Genomic DNA, 24,730 nt, shown 5'->3' on the forward strand with positions numbered 1-24,730 from the left:
TCCTATTTCTTACTTTCTTATGAGAAGATTTGGCAAACATGGCAACTCAGATTAGTCACCGTGTAAAAGACTTTGAGGCGCAATGTGAATGCAAATATTGCTCATTAACCCTTCAGGAGCCTGGGCCTTGAATGTATGTCAGGCTGTTCCACCATAAGGAGCGTCACACCCACGTCTAATGTTGTCCTCGCTTGACCCCTGACCTCCACACATGCACTTTCTCACAAGGGGTCATGGTGCCACAATCGAAATCTGGTTGTTGGGCTGATCCCCTACCCCCCCCACTCGCTACCCACCATCAAATCTGGGGCACTGAGGCCAACTTTAGCCCCGCCTCCTCCTCCCTCACTTATCTTATTTGCCAAACAGTTTCTCGGGGATAACTTACTCTCTCTCTCTCCTTCCCACAGGATATGAAGGCGTTCCGGAATTCTTCAGCGCCCTCTTAAACCACATTGAGACGCTCCTGCGCGAGCGGGAGAAAAACCCGGACGGAAGGAGCTGGGTGGCCAAGCCACCAGGACCTCACTTCTGGTGCCCGGGCGCACAGGAGACCTGTGCGCCCTCCTCCGCCTCCAACCACGGCAACAGCCTGGCAAGAGAAGCCTGGACAGCAGAGGAGCCTCCGGTGGGGAAACGGATATCGGACTCTGATCGCTTCCGGGATTTTGCCGTCCCCTCCCCCACCCTGTGCCAGTCCAACTGTGAATAAACCCCCGCCTGTGATAAGCAAACCCCAAATGGAGTAACGGAAACTCAAACTGGCACTTTCAAGAAATTAAGAGATTAGTTCTTCGAAGAGATTTTATTGTATTTAGTCTAGAATTAATGGTTTTGTGAAGTGACTGGACAGTTTTTAACCCCATTTTATACACACATGCACTGGAATCAATGGAATTCAAGTTCTTTTTCAAAAAAATGTCTTGGTTGTAACATTTACGGTTCCATTTAGCTGATTGTACTTGGCATCCTTTTCAACCAGGGTAACAGAGAGAATTAGCAAAGACTGAGAGAGGAAATTCTCCCTCTTCCTGCCAATAAGTCATTGCCCATCATGGAGGTAATTTAGACTTACTGGTATTGGCTGTGGTTTGCAGTAAGTGCCCCCTTCCAGTGAGGGTTCCTGTAAAGTCTTTTGCTTTATCCTGCAGCAGAGTCCCCATCCCCCTCCTTAAACATTCACTCCCTCCACTACCGACGCACAGTGGCAGCAGCAGTGTGAGTACCATCTACAAGATGCACTGCAGTGACTCGTCAAGGCTCCTTCAACTGCACCTTCCGAACCCCCGACCAATGGCAGGAGTGTGGAGGTGGGGCAGCTGGAGCTAGATGAGGTCACGTGACAACTGCTCCAGGGTTATGCCCAACCCGATTTGGCAACCCTAACTTCAAAAGAGATTTGGAAAGTGCACCTGTTGTCTTGGACCTGATAATTTGGGCAAATACCTCTGTGGTAGTGTCACCTTAATGTTAAAGTGCCTGGGCCCATGTTTCCTAAGCTTGAATAACAGGTTAAGCAAGCTGTTTCATGCTGCTACTATAGAGTGGCTATGCGAGTGGTATTTCCTACTAACAGGATACTGCTGTTAGTCCAAGAACGTTCTGCCTCCCACACAATTGAGCAACATTGTGCATGAGTTTCAGTGCCAGTGTGATACCATGTACGTAGGCTGTGCGATCCACCAATTGGCTGATTGAATCAAACAGCATGTTCCTTTGGTTGTTCGTAATAGGCAAAGTACAGACCGTACTCAACCAGCCCGCAATTGCAAAACCCAAAACAAAACGTCTACTGTTAGATGTGATTCCGTGATTGGACAGCGCTTGAACAATCCTGAGTGCGCTAATAGCTACACCAACAACCAATTTAAGATAATCAGTCAAGTTCATAATGTGGCTCATTTACACTTGCTAGAAATGACACGCATTCACATGCAGAGACCTGTTCTCTGCAAACAGAAGGAATATGTTCAAGTCTAGCACCTTTATTGAATTACCCGGGAGCTTGGGAAGCTTATTGTTCTCCATTGCTTTCTTCATGGCAACACCTCAGCCAATCAGAGACGACTTGCCAACCAATCAGCACCCCTTTCTCCTGTAGTATAAATTGCTGTGATCATTTGAAATTTGGAATTCTTGTGTTTGTCCTGATGAGTTCAAGCCAAAATGCTTCAGCAACAGGTCTCTCTTTTCAGCAATATTCGAGTTCTGAACTACCGAGCGATGGTTTGAAACACAAAAACTATATGGAGACACGCGGTAGTTGTCGAACTGGATTTATTACCTCACACGTTTATGGGTTGTAAACACATTGTGCGATGATGATGAACCAAACTGTACCAGTGACTGCGAGAAACTCGCCTCAGGCACCTTTGGGAATACAAACTACTTCCATCATAATGGCTAAAAAAAAAACCTAAAAGTTCCAAAAACAGAAATAAACACCGTAATAATTAATAGGACAGGAAGGGTTATCAGGAAAGAGAATATTAATTTAACAGTCAGAGAATGGCAATGTCACTCACACAATGAAATCTGGGTTGCTTTTGGTGTTTTAGATTGAGGCTACCATTTCTGGCCTTCTTTAAGTCCACCACTCTCGAAAGATAGCTTGCTAGTCCAGCTTTACGCTGTTACCCTCTTTTGTACTATTGCCAAAACCAACTCTGGATCAATCCTTGGTGATGCTTAGAACATGTAGGCCTCTGTTGGGTTTCCATGACAACACGTTGACTGTGTAAACTAGGTTAGTCGGACAAGTGGTGGCCCATTTTGGAAAAGGCTGTCTGGAACCTTCTAAAATGTAAGGCAGCAAGATAAAACATCTGTTTTATTCCTTTTAATGTAGAGGATGATTTTCTCTCCCTCACCCTATTTCCAGGCCTTTGGGGATACATACAAACAAGGAGCAGGAGTAGGCCACTTGACCCCTCGAGCCTGCTCCACCATTCATGGCTGAGCTGGTTGTAACCTCCCACCTACCTCTGATAACCTTTCATCCCCTTGTTTATCAAGAATCTATCTACCTCCTCCTTAAAAATACTCAAAGACTCTGTTTCCACTGGCTTTTGAGGAAGAGAGTTCCAAAGACTCACGGCCCTCTGAGGGAAAAAAAATTCTCCTCATGTCTTAAATGGGCGACCCCTTATCTTTAAACAGTGACCCCTAGTTCTAGATTCTCCCACAAGAGGAAACATCCTCTCCACATCCACCCTGTCAAGACCCCTCAAGGATCTTAGAGGTTTCAGTCAAGCCGCCTCTTACCCTTCTAAACTCCAGTGGATACAAGCCTAACCTGTCCAACCTTTCCTCATAAGACAACCTGCCCAATCCAGGTATTAGTCTAGTAAACCTTCTCTGAACTGCATCTAATGCATTTCCATCCTTCCTTAAATAAGGAGACCAGTACTCCAGATGTGATGGGGCCTTGTTAGCTTTCATGAGCAAATCTAGGACTTGAGCCCACTCCCCACACCATCTCCCTCCCACCCCACCTACTCTTTAGGCCTGCTTGTAGTCAAGATTGGCAGAGCCACAAGTGTTCCGTGTCCCTCAATCCAAGTAAAAGTAGATTTTGTCACTTACCTTTAATATTGCCTCAGTTACTGGTAGCTATGGCTGAAAAAAGAGACATGTCTAAGCAATGCCACTTGCCAACCAATTATCTCTCTCTTCACGTACAGTATAAATTGTTGTTTTCCCCTTATATTGGTATTCTTGCAGAGTGTCCTGATGAGTGCAAGACAAAAAGCTTCGACATGTCTCTTTTTTTTCAGCAATACTCAAATTCTGTACTACCGAACGACTAATAACATTAAAGGTGTTTAGGCCACTGACTCAGGGTGTCACTGACTGCTGTTGCCATCGAGGGAGGTTTCCAAGTTGTCTCTATGCCTATTTGACCACTCAATGGCTCACGTGACAGATCCTACGATGAAAACGATTCAACCTCTCTGTTCAAAGAGGGCAGAAAGAAACTCATGAGTGCTCTGGGGGCAGGGTGATTTTCATTCCCAGAACAGAAACAAGTGATTTGCATCTATCTCTCCATTAATCGGGTTTTATCAAACAGGTTTTATGGTGATTTATATTCCACTCAATGTGCAGGATGACTAGAGATCATACTAAACATGTAACTGTGTTTTCAAATTCATTTCTTTCCAATCTGCTTCTTGGTTATGAGAAATGCCCCAATTTTCAATTCTTTCCTTGTATTTTTACTTCCCTTAAGGTAGTAAAGCTGTTTCAAACCCTCTCTTCAAAGCATCAATATCCTTTCTACAGTGTGGAGCCCAAACACCTCTTAGGCCAAAAGATGAAGGTTCAGCTCATTAACGCTCCCTGTCTTCAACACTTTCCCACGCCACTGCATCCTTCAGCTGATCCGCGTCTTTGACCTCTTCAAGAGTGACCAATCCTTAATTATGTGAGATGATTGATATAATTTATGATTTTATCAAGAGTTATTTTTGGTCTTATTTAGAATTCCATTATGTCGTTATCAAGGTAAATCCTTTGCAAGATCTGAATTGGGATGACGCTGTAATGTCAATGGGGTAAATTGTATGACTCGCACCATTAACTTCTACCCCTTGTTATATTTAAGGGGGCATTTTGGCTAAGTGTTCCACATTTAAGTGTAATCCCCTCAGTTCCAGTGGGTGAAGGGTCAGTAATCAGATGACACAGATTAAAGGGATTGTCAAAAAGATGAGAGACAAGAGGAGCCATCATTATTTTGTGATGTACAGTCACGCTTGCAGCTGCACATAAGAAACAAGAGCAGAAGTAGGCCATTCGGCCCCTCGAGTCTGCTCCACCATTCAATGAGATCGATCTTAGCTCATTTTCGTGTCCAATCCCCAAATCTCTCAATTCCCTTAGAGTCCAAAAATCTTCCAATCTCTGTCTTGAATCTACTGAGCATCCACAGCTCTCTGGGGGAGAGAATTCCAAAGATTCACAACCCCTTGAGTGAAGAAATTTCTCCTCATCTCAGTCGTAAAATGGCCGATCCCTTATCCTGAAACTATACCCCCTAGTTCTGGGCCCTCTAACCATCCTCTCAATGACTGTCCATGGAGCCCTCTCAGAATCTCATGTTTTAATGCAATGGCCTCTCATTCTTCTAAACTCCAGAGAATATAGGCCCACTCTTTCATCACAGGGCAATCCCCTCATCCCAGGAATCGGTCTAGTGAACATTTGTTGCACCCACTTTAAGGCAAGTACACCAGCCAATAGATGCAACGTCATCCTGACTGCCCAGAAGCAACACCAAGGGAGATCCGTTAACCTTATCTTAAAGAACGGGAAGATGGATGGCTTTTAAATTTGATTTTTTTTTTCCCTTCTTAACCCAACCCTTCCACGAATGGGTGACATTGCCAATTGTAAATGAAGAACAAAGGCTGCATTACTGCACCATGCACTACTGCACCCTGTCCATGCAGCTTAAAGCCTGGACTATAACAGTACATAGCCAGCAAAATAGAGGAGAGAATATGGACAGTTAAATGCGTGATTAACAACGTACGGGAGCTGAGCACTTGTGAAAGTGCCTTAGCCTCTTCGAATATCCCTCAGCTTCTCAGCAACTTTCTTCAGCTCCTTCTCAATCACCACGAGGTTCTTTAGCTTGTGTTCCTGGGGAGGAAGTTTTAAAAAATATAAATATCACAGCAAGCCCAACTACCTACCAGGGTCGAAAGGAAGTCTTGCATTTTTATAGCGCCTTTCACAACCTTTGGATGTCTCAAAAAGCTTTACAGCCAACGAGGTACTTTTTAAAGTGCAGCTGCTGCTGTTGTAACTGTTGTAGGGAATGCGGCAGCCAATTTGCGCACAGCAAGCTCCCACAAACAGCCATGTGATCATGACCGGATAATTTGTTTTTGTGTTGATTGAGGGATAAATATTGGCCAGGACACCAGGGAGAGCTCCCCCCTCCCACACCCTCCGGCTCTTCTTCGAAAATACTGCCACGGGATCCGCTCACTGTTTCTCTAGGTTAAAACAGTAGCCGCGTTTAAAAAGTATTTCATTGGCTGTGAAGCCCTTTGGACATGGAGGATGCTATATAAATGAAAATACTTCCTATCTATTGTATCTATGTAGGTCCTTCCAGAAACTCCTCATCTCTGGGCCTATATTTTTCAGATGGTGGGATCTCCCTTCCTGTCATCCAAAGAGCCAACAGGGAACGTATCCCCGTTGACTCCGAGTGTCCCGCAGACATTTCACCCTCGAATGAGCATCAAGTGGCTGTAGGCGCGACTTCTGCAACAAGAACTGCAGTGGACCGAAGAGGGAGTGCATCAATCATACCTGAGACTAAGTCCCAGAAAAACAGAGGCCGAGTTAAGTTTAAGGGGTCCCAGGGCAGGGAGGATAGGGAAGGCCCCGGGGGTACACAAAGGGGGCTATCAGGATGTGGGGGGACGGAAGGTCCAGCAGCCACTGAGCCTTAAGGGAGGGGAGGGGAGGCGCCCGCAGTCAGAAGAGGGCTTCTGATGAAGACCTAAGCCCATTCTTTTTCGGTAAATCCTCCCACCAGCCTAAAAATTGAGGAAACGCCTGAGGCCTTGCACCACCACCACCCCCCTCCACCCCACAGTGTAAAATTGCTACAAGATGCACTGCAGGAATTCACCAAGGCTCCTTCAACAGCACCTTCCAAACCCGTGACCTCTACCACCAAGAAGGACAAGGGCAGCAGGCACATGGGAACACCACCACCTGCAAGTTCCCCTCCAAGTCACTCACCATCCTGACTTGGAAATATATCGGCCGTTCCTTCACTGTCACTGGGTCAAAATCCTGGAACTCCCTCCCTAACAGCGCTGTGGGTGTACCTACACCACACAGACTATAGCGGTTCAAGGCAGCGGCTCACCCCCACCCCATCAAGGGTAAGCTGGGATGGGCAATAAATGCTGAAATTACCAGTGATGTCCACATCCCATGAATAAAGAAAAATCCCTGTTCTCTCTCCCACTGCATCCCCACGTTTTCCTTCCTTTCCTACTTTCTTCGCCACCCCCATTTCCTCCCCCAATTTCTCCTTTGGCTCCTTATCCTCAAACCCCACTCCACTAGAAAGCTCAGTCCTATGAACCAGTTCCACTTATTTTCAATTCCTAGAGAGTGGAACTATTAAGCAGTTGCCTGTTTTGCCTCAGGCCTATGTGGCTCTGCTGTGCATCTTTACCATTCACTTTTTTTTTCCCCGTTTATTTGCTCTTAATCTAAAACCTCGCTCAGCGGAGATGTGCCAAACGCTCCCCTCCAGCAAACACTCAACTCAATAACTTGATGGCAAGCGGATAGAAACATGTGAACTGTGAGAGATTAATTGCAAATTCGATGTGACTGCAAAACTGAGGAGCTCGCTTCAAATGCAATAATGATTCAATTATCCAATAAATCGCCCTATAGATTTGGCAGTTCAGGAGCTGCTGGTAGACAGCCAGGAATCATAATCCAGCTGAGGATAGTTGGATTTGAAGTAACACTTTGGCCAAATGCCACACTGATTTCCCAAGGCTCGATGGGTAGCACTCTTGCCTTGGAGTCAGATGGTTCCAGAGACTCGAGCACAAAAATCAAGACTGACACTCCGGTGCTGCACCAAGGTAGTGATATATAAATGCAAGCTCTTTCAGAATTGTGCCAGTCAATCAGGACCGCCCATCATTAAACGGCGCTGCGGAGAATAGTGACAATGTTGCTGCGATTCACCATGTTCAGCCAGTTTGTTCTACAGAGAATCAGATTCTGGCCAGACGCAGGTTAAGATGTTCGTTGCCCAATTATGTGGGCGAGGGAGAAAAGAAAGGAGCAGCTTGGGAAAGATTTCAACATTTCCTTCGGATGGTGAGAATGTGGAACTCACTACCACGAGGAGTGGTTGAAACGAATAGTATAGATACATTTAAGGGGGAAGCTGGATAAACGCATGAGGGAGAAAGGATTAGAAGGGCATGGTGATGGGTTGGGATGAAGTAGGGTAGGAGAAGGTTTACAGGCCAAATGGCCTGCTTATGATTTGTTAGCGCTGTGCATTCTCTGAATTCACTAGTGTCAGCGCAGTGCCTTGTCTGAATTCTGCCTGACAATGGGTCAAACAGTGCACCCGGACAAAATGTTGAGCAAGTGTTGACCCTCAACTTGATAAAAGCAAAGTACAGCGGATGCTGGAAATCGGAAAGAGAAACAGAAAATGCTGAAAGACCTCAGCAGGTCTGACAGCATCTGTGGAGAGACAAACAGAGTTGATGTTTCGAGCTTGTCTTATGAGGAAAGGTTAGGCAGACTAGGCCTGTATCCACTGGAGTTTAGAAGAGTAAGAGGTGACTTGATTGAAACTTCGAAGATCCTGAGGGGTCTTGACAGGGTGGATGTGGAGAGGATGTTTCCTCTTGTGGGAGAATCTAGAACTAAGGGTCACTGTTTAAAAATAAGGGGTTGCTCATTTAAGACAGAGATGAGACGAAATGTTTTCTCTCAGAGGGTCGTGAGCCTTTGGAACTCTCTTCCTGAAAAGGTGGTTGAAGTAGCGTCTTTGAATATTTTTAAGCCAGAGATGGATAGGTTTTTGGTAAGCAAAGGGATGTTAGGTTATCAGGGGTAGGTGGGACACAGATTTCAGATTACTATCGGATCAGCTATGATCTTATTGAATGGCGGAGCAGGCTCAAGGGGCTGAATGGCCTACTCCTACTCCTTGTTCGTATGTTCGTAGATGCAGCCATTGTTGAAGGCAAACCTACAACTATAGCACTGCTGATCACATCCTCAACATGTCTCAGGAAGCTCTCCGCTTAATACAGGGGAATTTGAACTCTGGGATAGGGAGATAGTGGGACAAGTGGCAAACACGGTAAGATCCCACAAGGAAGTAATGGGTTAAATGACCGGTTAATGTTTTGTTTTGTTTGTGATGTTAAGGAAGGAATATTGGCCAGACCTATATGCACCTGAACAAGGTTGGTGAGGTGGGGGAGGGGATGCCCTGGAAGACGCCTTGAGAAACACAACACGTGGAATGGTATCGGGTCTGAAAGGAATACATTATAAGGATGTGCTGCATAGACTTGGCTTGTACTCCCTTGAATATGGAAGATTAAGGGATGATCTAATTGAAGAGTTTGAGATGATTAAGGGAGTTGACGGGGTTGATGAGAGAGAAACTACTTCCTTCAGTGAGGGGGGTTGGTTGGGGGGTGGGGTGGGGTTGTGGGGGGTGGTGGAGGGGAGTCCAGAACAAGGGGCAAACACCTTAAAATCAGACCCAGGCCATTCAAGGGTGATGTCAGGAAGCATTTCTTCACACAAAGGGGAGTTAAAGTCTGGAACCCTCCCCACCCTCACAAAAATGTAATTGAGGCAGGAGAGTCAATTTTTGTTGGGCAAGGATATTAAGGGATATGGAACCAAGCTGGGTAGGTAGAGTTATGATACAGATTAGCTTAAGGGGCTGAATGGTCTCCTCCTATGTTCTTCACTGTACTGTAGGGTAAGCCTAAAGTGTATTGTTAAGTGCTGGGGTGGGAATAAAGTAGCAATGTTGAGGAATGAATGGAGAGTTACTTTGAATTGAAAGAACTTGTTTTCACTGTGAAGAATGAAGAATAACATTGAAGAAGATAGTGACAATAGCATTCACCTTGGGATTCAGGAGAAACAAGAAAAAATTATATGCTGACCTCCGACATCAGTTTTCTTTCTTCCTCCTCTTCCTCCTCTTCTTGATCCTCTTCGATCTCTTCCTCCTCCTTTTCATCTTGTTCTTCACTATTTTCAGTATTATGGTGCCTCTTCTCTAGATAATCAAGGTCATTGTCCGAGTCCATATCGTCTTCCAGAAAATGGTGTCTCTTGTCATCCTGCGACTTATTCTCAATGGACTGTTTGTCACCAGTCTCATGTTGATGGGTCTTGGAATCAAAGATCTTGACTCCCTTTTCCTCCGCTTCAAACTGATCGGTTTCTTCATCACTGGCATTTTCTTCAACTCGTTTTTTAACATTGCTCCGTGCTTCCTCATTTCTCTTCTTAAAGTCACCTTCTTCTGAGCTGTACTCTTTGTGGTGATGCTTCTTCTCATCAGCTCTCTTGTCTTCTTCATCTTCCAGTTCCTCCCTGGCAATCTTCTCAATCAGTTCGTCTATCTTGAGGATGTCATGGTCCTTCTGTTCATCTTCTTTGGATTCCTCAGATGATTCTCTGTGTCTTTTCTCTGAACTTCTCTTATCTTCATCACTGAGCTCTTCCTCACTTTCGTGCATGACTATCTTGGTGTCATCTTCGCCATTCATGACTTTAAAATCATGTTGCTCCTTCAGGTTATCTTCTTCACTTTCCTCATATTTCTTCATGTCTTCCCCTCTCTTTAAAGGGATGTCCTTCTTAGTGTTGGCTACTCTTCGGTGACTAACATCGTCCCTCCTCTCAGCACTTGCTCCCTTCTTGTCCAACATGTATTGCCTCTCCATGTTGTCCTCTTCATTCCATTCGACACTTTCTTCTGCTGGGTAGTTCCATCTTTTGTTGCTTTTCTTGGCCAAGCTCTCCCTGCTCTCCTCTGTGGAAAGAGAAAACAAAGAGTTGAAGAATATGCGCTAAACATATCTTTATTGGAGTTGCTAATGGTTAGTTGGAGGATATGGGCAAAAACATGGCAGATGGAATATAATGTGTGAAAATGCAAGTTTATGCACTTTGGCAGGAAGAATAGAGGAGCTGAATATTACTTAAATGGAGAAAGACTGAAGAAAGCTGCAGCACAGAGGGATTTGGGGGTCCTTGTGCATGAATCACAAAAAAGCTAGCATACAAGTTCAGCAGGTAATAGGTAAGGCAAATGGAATTTTGGCCTTTGTTTCAAAGGGAATGGAGTATAAAAAAAGGGAACAAAAACAGAATTACCTGGAAAAACTCAGCAGGTCTGGCAGCATCGGCGGAGAAGAAATCAGTTAACGTTTCGAAATCAGTTAACTGATTTCTTCTCCGCCGATGCTGCCAGACCTGCTGAGTTTTTCCAGGTAATTCTGTTTTTGTTTTGGATTTCCAGCATCCACAGTAGCTTTTAGCTTTTTGTTTTTATAAAAAAAGGGAAGCCTTGCTAACACTATACAAGGCACTAGTTAGACCACGTCTAGAATACTGTGAACAATTTTGGCTCCCTTATCTAAGGAAAGATATACTGGTACTGGAGGCAGTCCAGAGAAGGTTGATCCCAGGTATGGAGGAATTCTCTTATGAGGAGCGGTTGAGTAGGTTGGGCCTGTACTCATTGGAGTTTAGAAGAATGAAAGGTGATCTTATTGAAACAAAGATTTTTAGGGGGCTTGACAGGGTAGATGCTGAGAGGTTGTTTCCCCTTGTGGAGGAGTCTAGGACCAGAGGGCATAATCTCAGAGTAAAGGGGCGCCCATTTAAAACAGAGATGAAGAGGAATTTCTTCTCTCAGAAGGTAGTCAATCTGTGGAATTCTTTACCGCAGAGTGCTGTAGAGGCTGGGTCGTTAAGTATATTCAAGGCTGAGATAGACAGATTTTTAATCAGTGAGGGAATCAAGGGTTATGGGGAAAAGGCAGGAAAGTGGAGTTGAGGATTATCAGATCAGCCACGATCTCATTGAATGGCGGAGCAGACTCGATGGGCCGAATGGCCTACTGCTGCTCCTACGTCTTATATATTATTTTAAAGGACAGGTTTTTAAAAAATTTATTCTTATGAAGGAATCGCTGGCAAGGCCAGCATTTGTTGTCCATCCCTTATTGCCCTTGAACTGAGTGGCTTGTTCAGCCATTTCTGGGGCAGTTAAGAGTCAATCACATTGCTGTGGATCTACAGTCACATGTAGGCCAGACAGCAGATTTTTTTCCCTAAAGTGGCATTAGCCAACCAGATGGGTTTTTACAACAATTGTAAGTTTCATGGTCACCATTACTGAGATCAGCTTTCATTAATTGAATTTAAATACCATTAGCTGCTGTGGTGGGATTTGAACCCATGTCTTCACAGCTTTAGCCTGGGCCTCTGGTCACTAGTCCAGTGGCATTACCTCTACGCCACCATCTCCCCACTAAAGTCTGGTGGTCATGGTGCTAGATTAGCAACACAGAGGGACCGAATTCCACGACCAGCATGGAAAGCTATGAAATTGATCTGAAATTGATCAATAAATCTGATTATTTGCTTGGAAAAACTCAGCAGGTCTGGCAGCATCGGCGGAGAAGAAATCAGTTAACGTTTCGAGCCTTCATGGCCCTTCGGCAGAACTGAAGCATAGTTAGAAGAAGGGAGAAATATAAATTGGTTTAAGGTGGGGGGGGGGGGGGGGGGGGCGCGGGGGTGGTGGTGGGGGGAGAGAGAGACATTGAGGGTGTGGTGATTGTGGAGATGAGCAGATAATCAAAAGATGTCACAGACAAAAGGGTCAAAGAGGTGTTTTGTTTTGGATTTCCAGCATCCGCAGTAGCTTTTAGCTTTTTTTTATCTGATTATTTGCTTGCCTGATTGTCTGAAAAAACTCGACAGATTCACTAGCGTCCATTCGGTAAGGGAGCCTAACACCGCAAATTGATTTGGCCTCCGTGTGACTCCAGTCACACGCTTGTGTGTTTGAGTCTGAATTGCCGAGGAAGCTATTCCATTGAAGGGAACGAGCACCAGCTCAGAACAACGAAAGCTGGGCAATTAAAATGTGGTCTTTCCGGTGTTACCCAGGGAGCAATTCTTTCCAAGAAGGTTTGCGTTAAAAATTGCCACACACAATATATTACTCCAAACAGGGCTGAAGGTGTTACCCTGAGAAAAATGCTCTCCTGCTAAGGCAGAGCTTTGTTTAAAATGCCTATCTCTTTAACACCACTTGGCATGTCTTTCCTTTGCACTTTGAATAGGCACACCCTGAGGTCAATTGAAGGCTGCTGCTGAAGGAAGTTTATCTCTAGATTGGCAACAGCTGGTAAGTTCCCAGCCCATCTCAAGGTCAATTAGAGACTATTTGCCATTGCAGACTCATGCCCTGATCGTTGCTGATACTTGAGCCAAATTGGCACAAGTATCATGTTTTGAAGTGTGACTGACATCTTGGATGTAAGATTTTTAGAGAGACACAGAGACAGAGAGAGAAAGAGACAGAGACTGACAGAGACAGAGAGAGCAGACAGACATAGAGCGAAACAGAGAGACACGAAGATACAGAGACACGAGTCAGAGAGTGACAGACAGACACTTCACTGTCCTTCCTTCACTGTCACTGGATCAAAATCCTGGAACTCCCTCTCTAAAAGCACTGTGGGTGTACCTACACCATATGGACTGCAGCAGTTCAAGAAGGCAGCTCACCACCACCTTCTCAAGGGGCAATTAGCGGTGGGCAATAAATGCTGGCCCAGCCAGCGTCCCATGAGAGAATAAATAAGAGAAAAAAAATGTTTTTCTTCCAGCCATAAATGACACAGTTATCACACTGACAGCTTCAAGTCATTGTATATAACAGTCAGCTTTCCTGTAATTCTAAGCTCAGAGAAAAAAATAAGTAACGTTTGTCCAAAAACCTTACCTGCTGTTCTGACCATTTTGGCCACACACTCTATTAACATTTCCAATTCTGGGTTTGATCATGAAAAAGGAAGCTCATTAACAATAGTGAGAGAGCCTTGGCTGCAATGTGCACTTATACAAAAAAGAAACTGAACGCCTTGCTTTTCACAAGCAAAGTACGTCCCAAAGCACTTTACAATCAATGAGGTGCTTTTAGAAGTGTAGTGATGTTGTAATGTAGGAAACGTGTGCACAGCAAGCTCCCACAAACAGAACTTGGCAATGACCAGATAATCTGTTTTTAATGATTATTGAGGGATAACCATTAACCAGGACACCGGGGAGAACCCCCCCACTCTTCTTCGAAATATTGTTACAGAATCTTTTAGGTTGACCTGAGAGGGCAGGGGAAGCCCTCGGTTTAACGTCTCGTCTGAAAGACAGCGCCTCTGACAGTGCAGCAGTCCCCCGGTACTGCAATAGGCGTGCCAGCCTAGATTTTTGTGCTTAAATCTCTGGAATGGAACTTGAAGCTACAACCTTCTCAGGGAGAGTGGTATCGCCTGAGCCACGGTTGATGAAGTAACATATTTACTTCTTTTAACACTTTCAACTATCACACTTCCCCCACCTTCTAACTGACCATGAGATCTGCAAGTGATGATTAAGTAGTTGCCTTTAGTTAGTGACTTTCAAATTAAATTGCCAGGCTAAAATTTTTACCCCAACCACTCTTTAATATTTATTTTATAAAGTGCGCAATCGTTGACATTACTGTACCATGATGTGTCAGTTCTTCCAGCTCCTTCAGAAGATTTTGATGACGCACCATAGCCAGAATCCTTGCATCTACCGTGGAAAATAAAATACCAGAGTTAGTTACAGCAGGTTCATATCCTCGGGGCACAAACAAACAAGAGTAAGAAGGGTCAGGTAGATTATAAAAAATACATGCAAAGGAAATTAGATGAGAAGGACACAAAGACAGAATACAGATAGAAAAAGTCAAAGAGATGAGATTCAGAGAGAAACAGAGAGGAAGGGTCAGAGAGAGAGAAGGTAAAAGACAAAAAGAGAATAAGAGAGAGAGACAGAAAGAAAGAGCAAGTGAGAGAGAGAGAGATGGGGAGAGTCCGGGTAGGGGTTGAGAAGAGAGAGAACCATAGAGAGAAAAAGCAGAGAAAAAGAGAATACAGAGAGACAGAGACAGAGTCAGAGAATGAGAGAAAGATACAGAGAAAAAGAGAAAGAAAAACAGATAGAAACAGAGAGAGAGAAACAGCGAAATAGAAACAGGGAGATTCAAAGAGATAGAAGCAGAGAACCACAGAGACAGAATACACAAGGGAAGAGAGAGAAACAGACAGAGGGAGAGGAAAACAAAAACAGAATTACCTGAAAAATCTCAGCAGGTCTGGCAGCATCGGCAGAGAAGAAAAGAGTTGACGTTTCGAGTCCTTATGACCCTTCAGCAGAACTGAGTAATATTAGGAGAGGGGTGAAATATAAGCTGGTTTAAGGTGGGGGGTGGGGTGGGGGGAGAGAAGTTGGGGGTGGGGGTGATGGTGGTTGTAGGGACAAGCAAGCAGTGATAGGAGCAGATAATCAAAAGATGTCACAGACAAAGGAACAAAGGGGTGTTGAAGGTGGTGATATTATCTAAGAGAATGTGCTAATTAAGAATGGATGGCAGGACACTCAAGGTACAGCTCTAGTGGGGGTGGGGTGGAAAGACTGACAGGGCATTACAGTTAAAGATTTAAAAATAATGGAAATAGGTGGGAAAAGAAAAATCTATATAAATTATTGGAAAAAACAAAAGGGAGGGGGAAGATGTGGAAAGGGGGTGGGGATGGGGGAGGGAGTTCAAGATCTAAAGTTGTTGAATTCAATATTCAGTCCGGAAGGCTGTAAAGTGCCTAGTCGGAAGATGAGGTGCTGTTCCTCCAGTTTGCGTTGGGCTTCACTGGAACAATGCAGCAAGCCAAGGACAGACATGTGGGCAAGAGAACAGGGTGGAGTGTTAAAATGGCAAGCGACAGGGAGGTTTGGGTCTTTCTTGTGGACAGACCGCAGGTGTTCTGCAAAGCGGTCGCCCAGTTTGCATTTGGTCTCTCCAATGTAGAGGAGACCGCATTGGGACCAACGAATGCAGTGGACTAAGTTAGGGGAAATGCAAGTGAAATGCTGCTTCACTTGAAAGGAGTGTTTGGGCGCCTTGGACGGTGAGGAGAGAGGAAGTGAAGGGGCAGGTGTTGCATCTTCTGCGTGGGCATGGGGAGGTGCCATAGGTGGGGGTTGAGGAGTAGGGGGTGATGGAGGAGTGGACCAGGGTGTCACGGAGGGAACGATCCCTACGGAATGCCGCCAGGGGGGGGGTGAAGGGAAGATGTGTTTGGCGGTGGCATCATGCTGGAGTTGGCGGAAATGGCGGAGGATGATCCTTTGAATGCGGAGGCTGGTGGGGTGATAAGTGAGGACAAGGGGGACCCTATCATGTTTCTGGGAGGGAGGAGGAGGCGTGAGGGCGGATGCACGGGAGATGGGCCGGACACGGTTGAGGGCCCTGTCAACGACCGTGGGTGGAAAACCTCGGTTAAGGAAGAAGGAGGACATGTCAGAGGAACTGTTTTTGAAGGTAGCATCATCAGAACAGATCTCTGCTGAAGGGTCATGAGGACTCAAAACGTCAACTCTTTTCTTCTCCGCCGATGCTGCCAGACTTGCTGAGTTTTTCCAGGTAATTCTGTTTTTGTTTTGGATTTCCAGCATCCGCAGTAGTTTTTTGTTTTTATCAGAGGGAGAGGAACTAGTTAGTGATCATTGAACTCTATCCTGGAAGAAACAAGTCATTGCAATCAGGAAAAAAAGGGGAAAGAAAAGTAAAGGCAAAGAAACATAGAGAGAATGTATTTGAGGCATTATGACCTTCTTTGAGGATCTTGCTGCATTCACTGCTGACTGGCAATGGATATGGTTTGGAAAGTGTATCTGAGATCACTTCAACAATACACTTGGTAACCTGCAGAGGGAGACAGAGATACACAGGGCCATTACACTTACATATGCCAGAACACAGGAACTGGAGGCCATTCAGCCCTCGAGCCTGATCCACTATTCGGTTAGACCTTGGCTGATCTTATCTCAATTTACCCACAACCCCCCCCCACCTTTGCTTCATAACCTTTAATACCTTTGTTTAGCAAACATCCATCAACCTTTAAAATGATTAATTGAGCTAACATCTATTGCTTTTTCTTCTGGTTCCTATAAGTTAGAAATAATTCACACGTTAGACTGAAAATGCTGGAGCTTCATTGGGTGTATTTCTTGCTGCTCGTCATGTGGCTGGTAGACTGGCGGACTGATACATTGTTACTCGGCACATGAGTGCTGTAAACTGCAGGGCTATGGGCCGGGAAGCAGGAAGGTGGGATTAGAAAGGGCACCTGGGTGTCCTTGGGCTGGCATGGACAAGATGGGCTGAATGGCCTCCTTCTGTGCTGTAACTTTTCTATGGTTCTATGACTGCAGTGCGACAGCGAAGTGTGGCACCCCGGGATATATATAGTCACACAACAATTGGTTCCTAGCTCTTTACAAATAATATAACAGTGAGAGAGCTCCACAGTTTTGGTGAAGAAGTGTTTTCTAACTTCTCTCCTGAGTGACTTGGCTCTGATTTTCAGGTTATGTCCCCTTGTCCGAGACTGCCCCACCAGCAGGAAAGGTCCGTCTTGATCTATCTCATCAATTTATTTCAAAATCCCCAAAACCTCAATCGAATGCCTCAATTGTTCAGGACAACACCTGGAACACTCTGCGCAGTTTGGGTCCTCATATTTAAGGAAGGATACACTTGCATTGGAGACAGCACAGCAAAGCTTCACGAGATTGGTCCCTGGGATGACAGGGCTGTTCTATGATGAGAGGCTAAGTTAATAGGGTCTATATTCTCTGGAGTTTAGAAGAATCAGGCGATGTCATTGAAGTGCACAAGATTCTGATTGGGGGCTTGACAGAAGTTGTTTCCACTGGTTGGGGAATGTGAAAGAGAGAGGGGGGTACAAGTCTCAGGATAAGGGGCCAATCATTTAGGACTGAGCTGAGGAGAAATTTCTTCACTCATAGGGTTGTGCATCCTTGAAATTCGCTGGCCCAGAGGACTGTGAATACTCCATTGTTGAATATATTGAAGGCTGAGATCGATAGATTTTTGATTCTTCAGGGAACTGGGGAGCGGGTGGGAAAGTGAAGCTGAAGATCAGTCATGATCTTATTGAATGGTGAAGTAGGTTCAACAGGCCATGTGGTCTACTCCTGCTCCTATTTCTTATGTTCTAATGTTTTAAAATCATCCCCTTAACTGTCAATATTCAACAAATATGTTCACTAAATGTTGGGGGGAAACCTCTAGCCTAGGGTCTAAAACTCCCAGCCTATAGCCGGCAATGAGGATGGACGTATTATAATGATATGCAAATGAGGTCCATACATCATGTGACATGATTCCTGAAATTGATACCCTAGCAACATTGAGCATCTCTGCTGTCCACGGTTGCTAAGGGCTACAGGGAGAGTTCAGGATTGGGAAGAGAAAAGTATTGGGGAAAAATGTGAAGCCCCCCAGAGTTGAGAAGCCTGCCTCACCGTTGATGACTAGATGCTTGGCCGAGGCTATCAGAGAAGCTCTGCACCTTCAGTGTGGGGGAGGGGGGAGGAGGGGGAAGAGGATGGGGAAAGAGAGAGAGAAGATTTCAGGGGAAAGAAAACAGCTGAACGACTCCATAAAGTGTCGATGGAGACCAGGAGTAGGAATCCTGCCTGATGTTTTCCCCTCCCTGGGTGTAACTGGAACTTAGATCACAGCTGAGCCAGAGGGAGAAACTCCTTCCCAGCAGAGGCTCTGTATCACACAACATATTAAAACTTTACTGTTCCCCCCTCATCCTTTTTCCTCCACTCTACTCCCTGTCCTGCCCTTTCCATCATTCCAGATCACTACCCTTCCTGTCTCTCCACTCCCCCCTGTCCCCGCTACTCCTCTCCTCCTTTCCCATCAATTCCTCTCCCTCCTTTCCTTCTCTAAGTAGAAAAACCATGACATTTTTTCATCTCAAAGTACCTTCTTAATATTAATAGAATCTAAGTTGGTTGGTGAAGCTGAAACCAAGACACAGAGCTTTTCTCCATTGAGAGAGTTTATGGACTTGTTCAGTCTCACAGCTCCCCTCCCACTCAACCCAGTGTCCCAGCTATCCCCCATTTATACGTGCTCAAAGACAATTAATACCCATCACCTGTTTCTCTTAACCTTAAGAATGTAATTGACATTAACAAACCTTAACAATATAATTGATAAGGCATTAATACTTAATACTGAAGTAATTACAAGAATAGTGCTCTTTCTAAGGAAATGTTTAGACATTTGTCTGAAGAGTCAAGGCCCACACAGCAACAATACAAAAGTAAAATACTAGTGATGCTGAGAGTCTGAAATAAAAACATAAGTTGCTGGAAATACTCAGCAGATCAAGCAACATCTGTGAAGAGAGAAACCAAGTTAATGTTTCAGAACCCTTTCTGATGAAAGGCCATTGACCTGAAATGTTAACTCTGTTTGTCTCTCCAGAGACGCTGCCAAGCCTGCTGAGTGTTTCCCGTGTTTTCCATCTTTATTTCGCAGGACATCCCCAGGTTTGAGAAGGGTTGGAGAGGAAATGAGGTCAACAGGGAATTATTGATCTACATTGGTTCCCTGTCCAGGAATGCCTCAAATTTAAAATTCTCATCCTTCTGTTCAAATTCTTTCATAGCCTCGCAACCCCCTCTGAAATCTCCTCCAGCCCCACAGCCCTCCAAGATCTCTGTGCTCCTCAATCCCCTTAAACACCCCCCGATTTAAATTGTTCTACCATTAGCAGCCATGCCTTCAGCTACCAGGGTCCTAAGCTCTGGAATTCCCTCCCTAAATCTCCCCGCCCTCACTTTCCTCCTTTAAGACACTCCTTAAAAGCAACCTCACCTATCCCAATAACACCTTACGTGGCTCAGTGTCAAGTTTTGTTTGATAATGCTCCTGTGGAGCATCTTGGGATGTTTTACTACATTAAAGACATCATATAAATGTAACTTGCTGTTGATCTTGAAGTGATTAGGTGCCAAGTTTGAGTTTTATCAGGGTAAAAAGTAAAGGAGGGGGAGGGAATCTACTTTAAACAGCAAGGATGCAACCGAGCCAAGGGAACGCACAGCCTACCTTCTCATCTTCATTTTCCAGCTCAGATGAAAGGGGACGGCAGCTCACTGTGTAGCAGACAAATAACAAGACATTGACATAAATTGATATTGTAGTCATGGAATTCTCCATTAGTACCGAAGGCAGGAATGACAGTGTCTCTTGGTCTCAGAAACCTTCCCACCCACCCTCCTCCTGTACCTCTGATTGTCTGTCTCAGCAGTGATTCAAGTTTTACTGTTTATTTAGTGAATGCAAATCTCCGAAGCCAAGTGATAGCCTCCCTGCTTGCTGAGTTTCAGGTGATTAGTCTGCCACTTAGTCTGTCGAGGGGTCACTCCTCAGTAATGTGCAGCATTGTTGGTGTCTCTCCACAAGTGCATAAGGAGTTTGTACCAAGGCCCCAGCAGTGGAGGTTGGTTGCACAGCGGCCCTGGCCTGTCCTGTACCTGTTTAGCAAGGAGCACTCTCGCCGTGGTAGCTCAAAGCCTGCCATTCGTCAGATGGGATTTGTCACAAGGTACTTGTTAGTGACTTGCTGTCTTTCCCATCCCTTGATCCAAAGGACAGATCTTACTCAGGAAGAGTGCTCTATATGGGGTGCCGAGATGGAAGGTGGGTTGAACAGGTCATCATGGAGTGGTAAGTGGGGATGATTTCAACCAGTCGGCAGATGCATGGGGGGGTGATGTTTTCGAGGTCAGGAAGCCAAGGGGAGGGGTATTGAGTGGAGAGTTCCAGTTATGATGCACATTGTTGCATTCAACCGAGTGTCAACAAGATGTGCACGTGATGACCTTTTCCAGATATGTGCACAATACTCTGCTGCGGAGTACGGTAGGGCAAGTGCTGAGTCCAGAGTGTTGTGGCAGTGGTGCCCCAAGTAGGTCCAGCAAATTTGGTTAATGGGTTGTTTCAGTGGTTCAGTGGGTAGCACTTACCCTCTGTGTTAGCAGGTTGTGGGTTAAAGACCCTTGCCAGAGACTGAAGCACATAACCTGTGTCGACACTCCCAGTGAGGTATTGAGTGTTGGTTGCCTATTTCCATCTCTGTATCCTTGCCTCAGCTTATCTGTGGCTAAAACCCTCATCCATTCCTTTGTTACCTGTAGACTCGACAATTCCAATTCACTGCTGGCCAGACTCTCACTTTCCACCCTCCATCAATTGAGGTCACCCTAAACTCTGCTGCCCATGTCCCAGTTTGCACCATTCATCCATCAACCCTGTGCTCACTGACCCACATCAACCCCTGATTGAAAATTCTTATCCTCGTTTTCAAATCCTTCCATGTCCTCACTCCTCCCCATCTCTGTGAGCACCTCCAGCCCCACAATCCTCCGAGATCCCTGTGCTCCTCAGATTCTGGCCTCTTGAGCATCCCTGATTTTAATCACGCCACCACTAGATGTCGTGCTTATAGTTCCCTGGGTCCTAAGCTCTAAATTTCCCTCCATAAACCACTCAGTCTCTCTTTTCTCCTTTAAGATGCTCCTTAAAACCGACCTCTTTGACCAAGCTTTTGGTCACATATGAACATAAGAAATAGGAACTGATCTGGTTGTGGTCTCAACTCCAATTTTCTGTCTGTCCCCCATAAACCATTCTCCCTTGTCAAAGAATCTTATCTGATTCAGCCTTGAATACATCCAATGAGCCAGCCCCCACTGCTCTTTGAAGAAGCAAATTCCATGGGCTAACGACCCTTTGAGAGAAAACAATTCTCCTCGTCTCCATCCTAAGTGGGAAATCTCTTATTTTTAAACTGTGTCCCCTAGTTCTAGTCTCCCCCACAAGAGGAAATATCCTCCCAGCATTCACCCTGTCAAGTCCTCTCAGGATCTTGCGTTTCAATATGTAACTTCATGTCATATTTTATTTTTTAGTGTTCCTGTAACGTGCCCTGGGAAGCTGTATTATGTTAAAGGTGCTAGATAAATATAAATTGCTGCGCTTGTATCAATCAAGTCATGTCATGAAGAGATATTAATGTCTATAATGTTATTGGAAATTATTTTAAAATTGGAATTGTAGTGGGGTCTGTGTCTGTGTGTGTATTAATTGCATTAAAACCAGCTAGTCTGGGTGCTTTGGTGTACATTAGTTTGAGATGTTAATTAGAGAAACAGTAAGGAGGAAGTTAAAGTGTAAATTTGCAATTGTTGAATAAACCATTCAAAAGAATGGGTAAAATCTTGCACCTATCTGGGAGATGCCAAGCAATGTGTTTATATTACTAATAAAATTGCTGGAATGAAAGGGGAGGTAAAATTAAAAAACCCAGTAATACAATGAAAAATTCACATTCAAAGGGGAAGTGAGGTGTAAACTGAAAGGAGTTTGTGTGTGAGTCAGAGGCATTTAAGATCTCACCAGCCTGTAAGCTAACAACTGTACTGGCAAAGGAAACAAACTGCAAGGAACCTCATTTTGAATTTGTAAGGTCAAGTGTGTTTTGCCTGGTGTCCGTTTAAAGTCTATGGGTTACTGTTGCCTTGGTGAAGATTTACCTGGGACTGATTAATTTGGGGATTGGTTTAAAAGTTATTATGGTAGTAATTTGTAGACATGTGTATGTGTTTAATTTGTTGCTAAACTAATAAATGTTTAATTTAGTTTTACATTTAAAAAAAACCTTTCGAGGCTCCGTGGTCTTATTCCTGAATTCAGAGCAGCATCTCAAACATAGCAATTGAAAATATGGGTTATGACAGTTGTTCAAGTTTCCCTCTGGGATTTAAACAACTCAGCCTTTACCAACTGCTGTGTCATAACAGGTCATCTCTTAGCCTAAATATTAATATAAGCACCAGAATTATTCACATTTTTACAGTCACTGGTTTCCTATCTCTGGACCTCCATGTGCACTGTGTCTGCTACAATAACACTTACCCTCCAGCCGTATGGAACCGAACAAATCTCGACCAGATTTACTGGTACATTCTGTGCATACGGTTCATTAACTGTGCATGTTTGAGAGAAAGAAGGTGAATCGACGCTGCTGCTTCACTCGTCCACTGATCCGGATCAGGTCACTCACATTCAGTTTAACTTAAACCAGAGCCTGGAAATCGTTTTACTAATCGCCACACACCAGAAGGTTGGCCGGAATAGTCGACAAAAAAATAATAATTTGCAATGGAAATGAGGGAGGAGTTTGAGCCCTTAAAGGGACTCATCTCTCACCCGATTACTTTATCAACCGTCTCTTTAACCTGGAATTGTAAACACTTTGTGCGTTTCTACAATTTTGTTCCTTTTTGATTTTCTCATCCCGGTTACCTGGGAGAGTCAGAGGGAGAGCGACTGAGGTACGTAGAGAAAGATCGATAGAGAGAGAGAGAGAGAGAGTGGGGACAAATGAGAGAGAGAGAGAGACAACGAGGAGGGAAAATACAGAGAGAGAAACACTGAAGGGCAGATAGAGACACAGAGGAGGGATAGAGGGGACACGGCAAGATATATAGAGATAGAGAGGAACAGAGAAAGAAAGACAAAGTCAGAGAGAGGCAAATGGAGGAAGGAAGGATAGAGAAGTGACAGGGAGGGAGAGACGGAAGGAGAGAGAAGGGAGAAGGAGAAATAAGGTTGGGGGAGAGAGGAGGATGGGGAGGGAAAAAGGGGGAGAGTGAGAAGGAAGGAAAGAGATTTGGGCAAGGGAGGAAGTTAGGCAGAGAGAAGGAGGGAGAGGGGAAAGGAGAGTGTGGGGAGAGGGAGAGATGGAGGAAGGAGAGATGGAGGAAAGAGAGTCAGGGGAAATGGACGAGAAAGATGGACCACAAGCAATGACGCTCGTCCGCCTCTGTCCAAGGTGCTGAAAGCGAGTTCTGACGCTCTGACTCGGGATGAGGGGATTGAGAAAGTGCATTTAGCGTCCTGTGGTTACTGCTTGCATTTTTGCTTATGAAAAATTAACCAACCAAGCACACAGCCCCTGAAAAATCTAAACTTTTGCATATCAAACAACATATCACCAGTGTGCATAATTACAGAACCGCTCACATTGAACGGGTAGAGTTAACAATTACAATATTTGAAAGCACATATTTAAAAAAATAACAAGATCATATAAATTTTGCAGTAAACTTACCCTGGTAACAGAACAGAACCCAGGCTAAAAAACCCGTGGAAATCATCCTGAATTAAGATGCTGATGGAGTTTGGAGTTGAAGGGGTAATTGGGGCTTTTTAAGGGGGTAGGGAGGAGGGGGTTTGGGTTTTATTGGTGACAGAAGCAATTTTTAAAAATTTGAAGATCAGAGGGAGGGTTTGGAATGAAATTCGTGCAGGTAAAGGGGACAAGGAATGAGGGGGGGGGATGAAGAAGACACCTTCGTCCTCTCCTGATGTACTGAAGGTCTGAAGGCGCCTGGGATCTGGAAGGGTTTTTTTAAATAGCCAGAATAGAGGAAGTGATGTCAATCTAACTGCAGGAGCTTATTGTACAAATCATTAAAGGCATGTTCAATCACCATTTACTGTCCCCAGGCAGTAAAATATGAATTGCCCTCTTCAGCTATTGAATTGATAATAATCAGTGAGGCAACTATCGTGTCTTCAATTAAGCACATTGATAAAGATCAGAAAACAGGAATACAGAGACCAAATGTCTGGCTGAAGTTCCTTATAGATGGACAATACATCTGCAGAAATTATTCTGTCTCTTTCCAAAGCTGCTTAACCATATTGTGTCTCCCCTGACAAAATCTTCTTTAAATGGTCAAAATAATAATGATGATGGCATATTATTATGATCCCCAGATGATAGTGCAACCGTCAAGAAATGATAATGTATAGCTGGCAGTGAGTTAAAGGCAGGAATCTAATTAGGGGGCTCAAATGGTTTAATTGTAAAGGACCACAGAGAGTTAGAGGCAGAAATCTAATCAAGGGTCTCTGATGGTTTAAATATAGGACTACAGATGTTTGGGGGGT

The 24,730-nt window shown here is 44.6% G+C and overlaps 2 protein-coding genes across 4 annotated transcripts in view; one reads left to right on the forward strand and one right to left on the reverse strand.

The window, feature by feature from the left end:
• Positions 1–3,836, forward strand: part of LOC144671448 (inositol-tetrakisphosphate 1-kinase-like) — a 56,015-nt gene extending 52,179 nt beyond the window's left edge. For all 3 annotated transcript variants that reach the window (XM_078533357.1, XM_078533359.1, XM_078533358.1), the window contains one exon: positions 411–3,836. In XM_078533357.1, coding sequence (XP_078389483.1) covers positions 411–712 — 302 coding nt within the window. In that variant the 3' untranslated portion in view covers positions 713–3,836. The remainder of the gene's footprint in view (positions 1–410) is intronic.
• Positions 3,711–24,162, reverse strand: LOC144671447 (uncharacterized). The gene is made up of 6 exons (XM_078533356.1): positions 23,886–24,162; positions 19,817–19,863; positions 16,486–16,579; positions 14,338–14,406; positions 9,708–10,585; positions 3,711–5,646 (listed from the first exon to the last, which is right to left on the reverse strand). The coding sequence occupies exons 1-6, from the start codon at positions 23,929–23,931 to the stop codon at positions 5,563–5,565; spliced, it is 1,218 nt and encodes a 405-aa protein (XP_078389482.1). The 5' UTR covers positions 23,932–24,162; the 3' UTR covers positions 3,711–5,562.
• Positions 24,163–24,730: the final 568 nt, after the last annotated feature.

The sequence above is a fragment of the Cetorhinus maximus genome, chromosome 32 (genome assembly GCF_964194155.1).
Source record: "Cetorhinus maximus chromosome 32, sCetMax3.hap1.1, whole genome shotgun sequence".
In the NCBI taxonomy this organism is placed as follows: domain Eukaryota; kingdom Metazoa; phylum Chordata; class Chondrichthyes; order Lamniformes; family Cetorhinidae; genus Cetorhinus; species Cetorhinus maximus.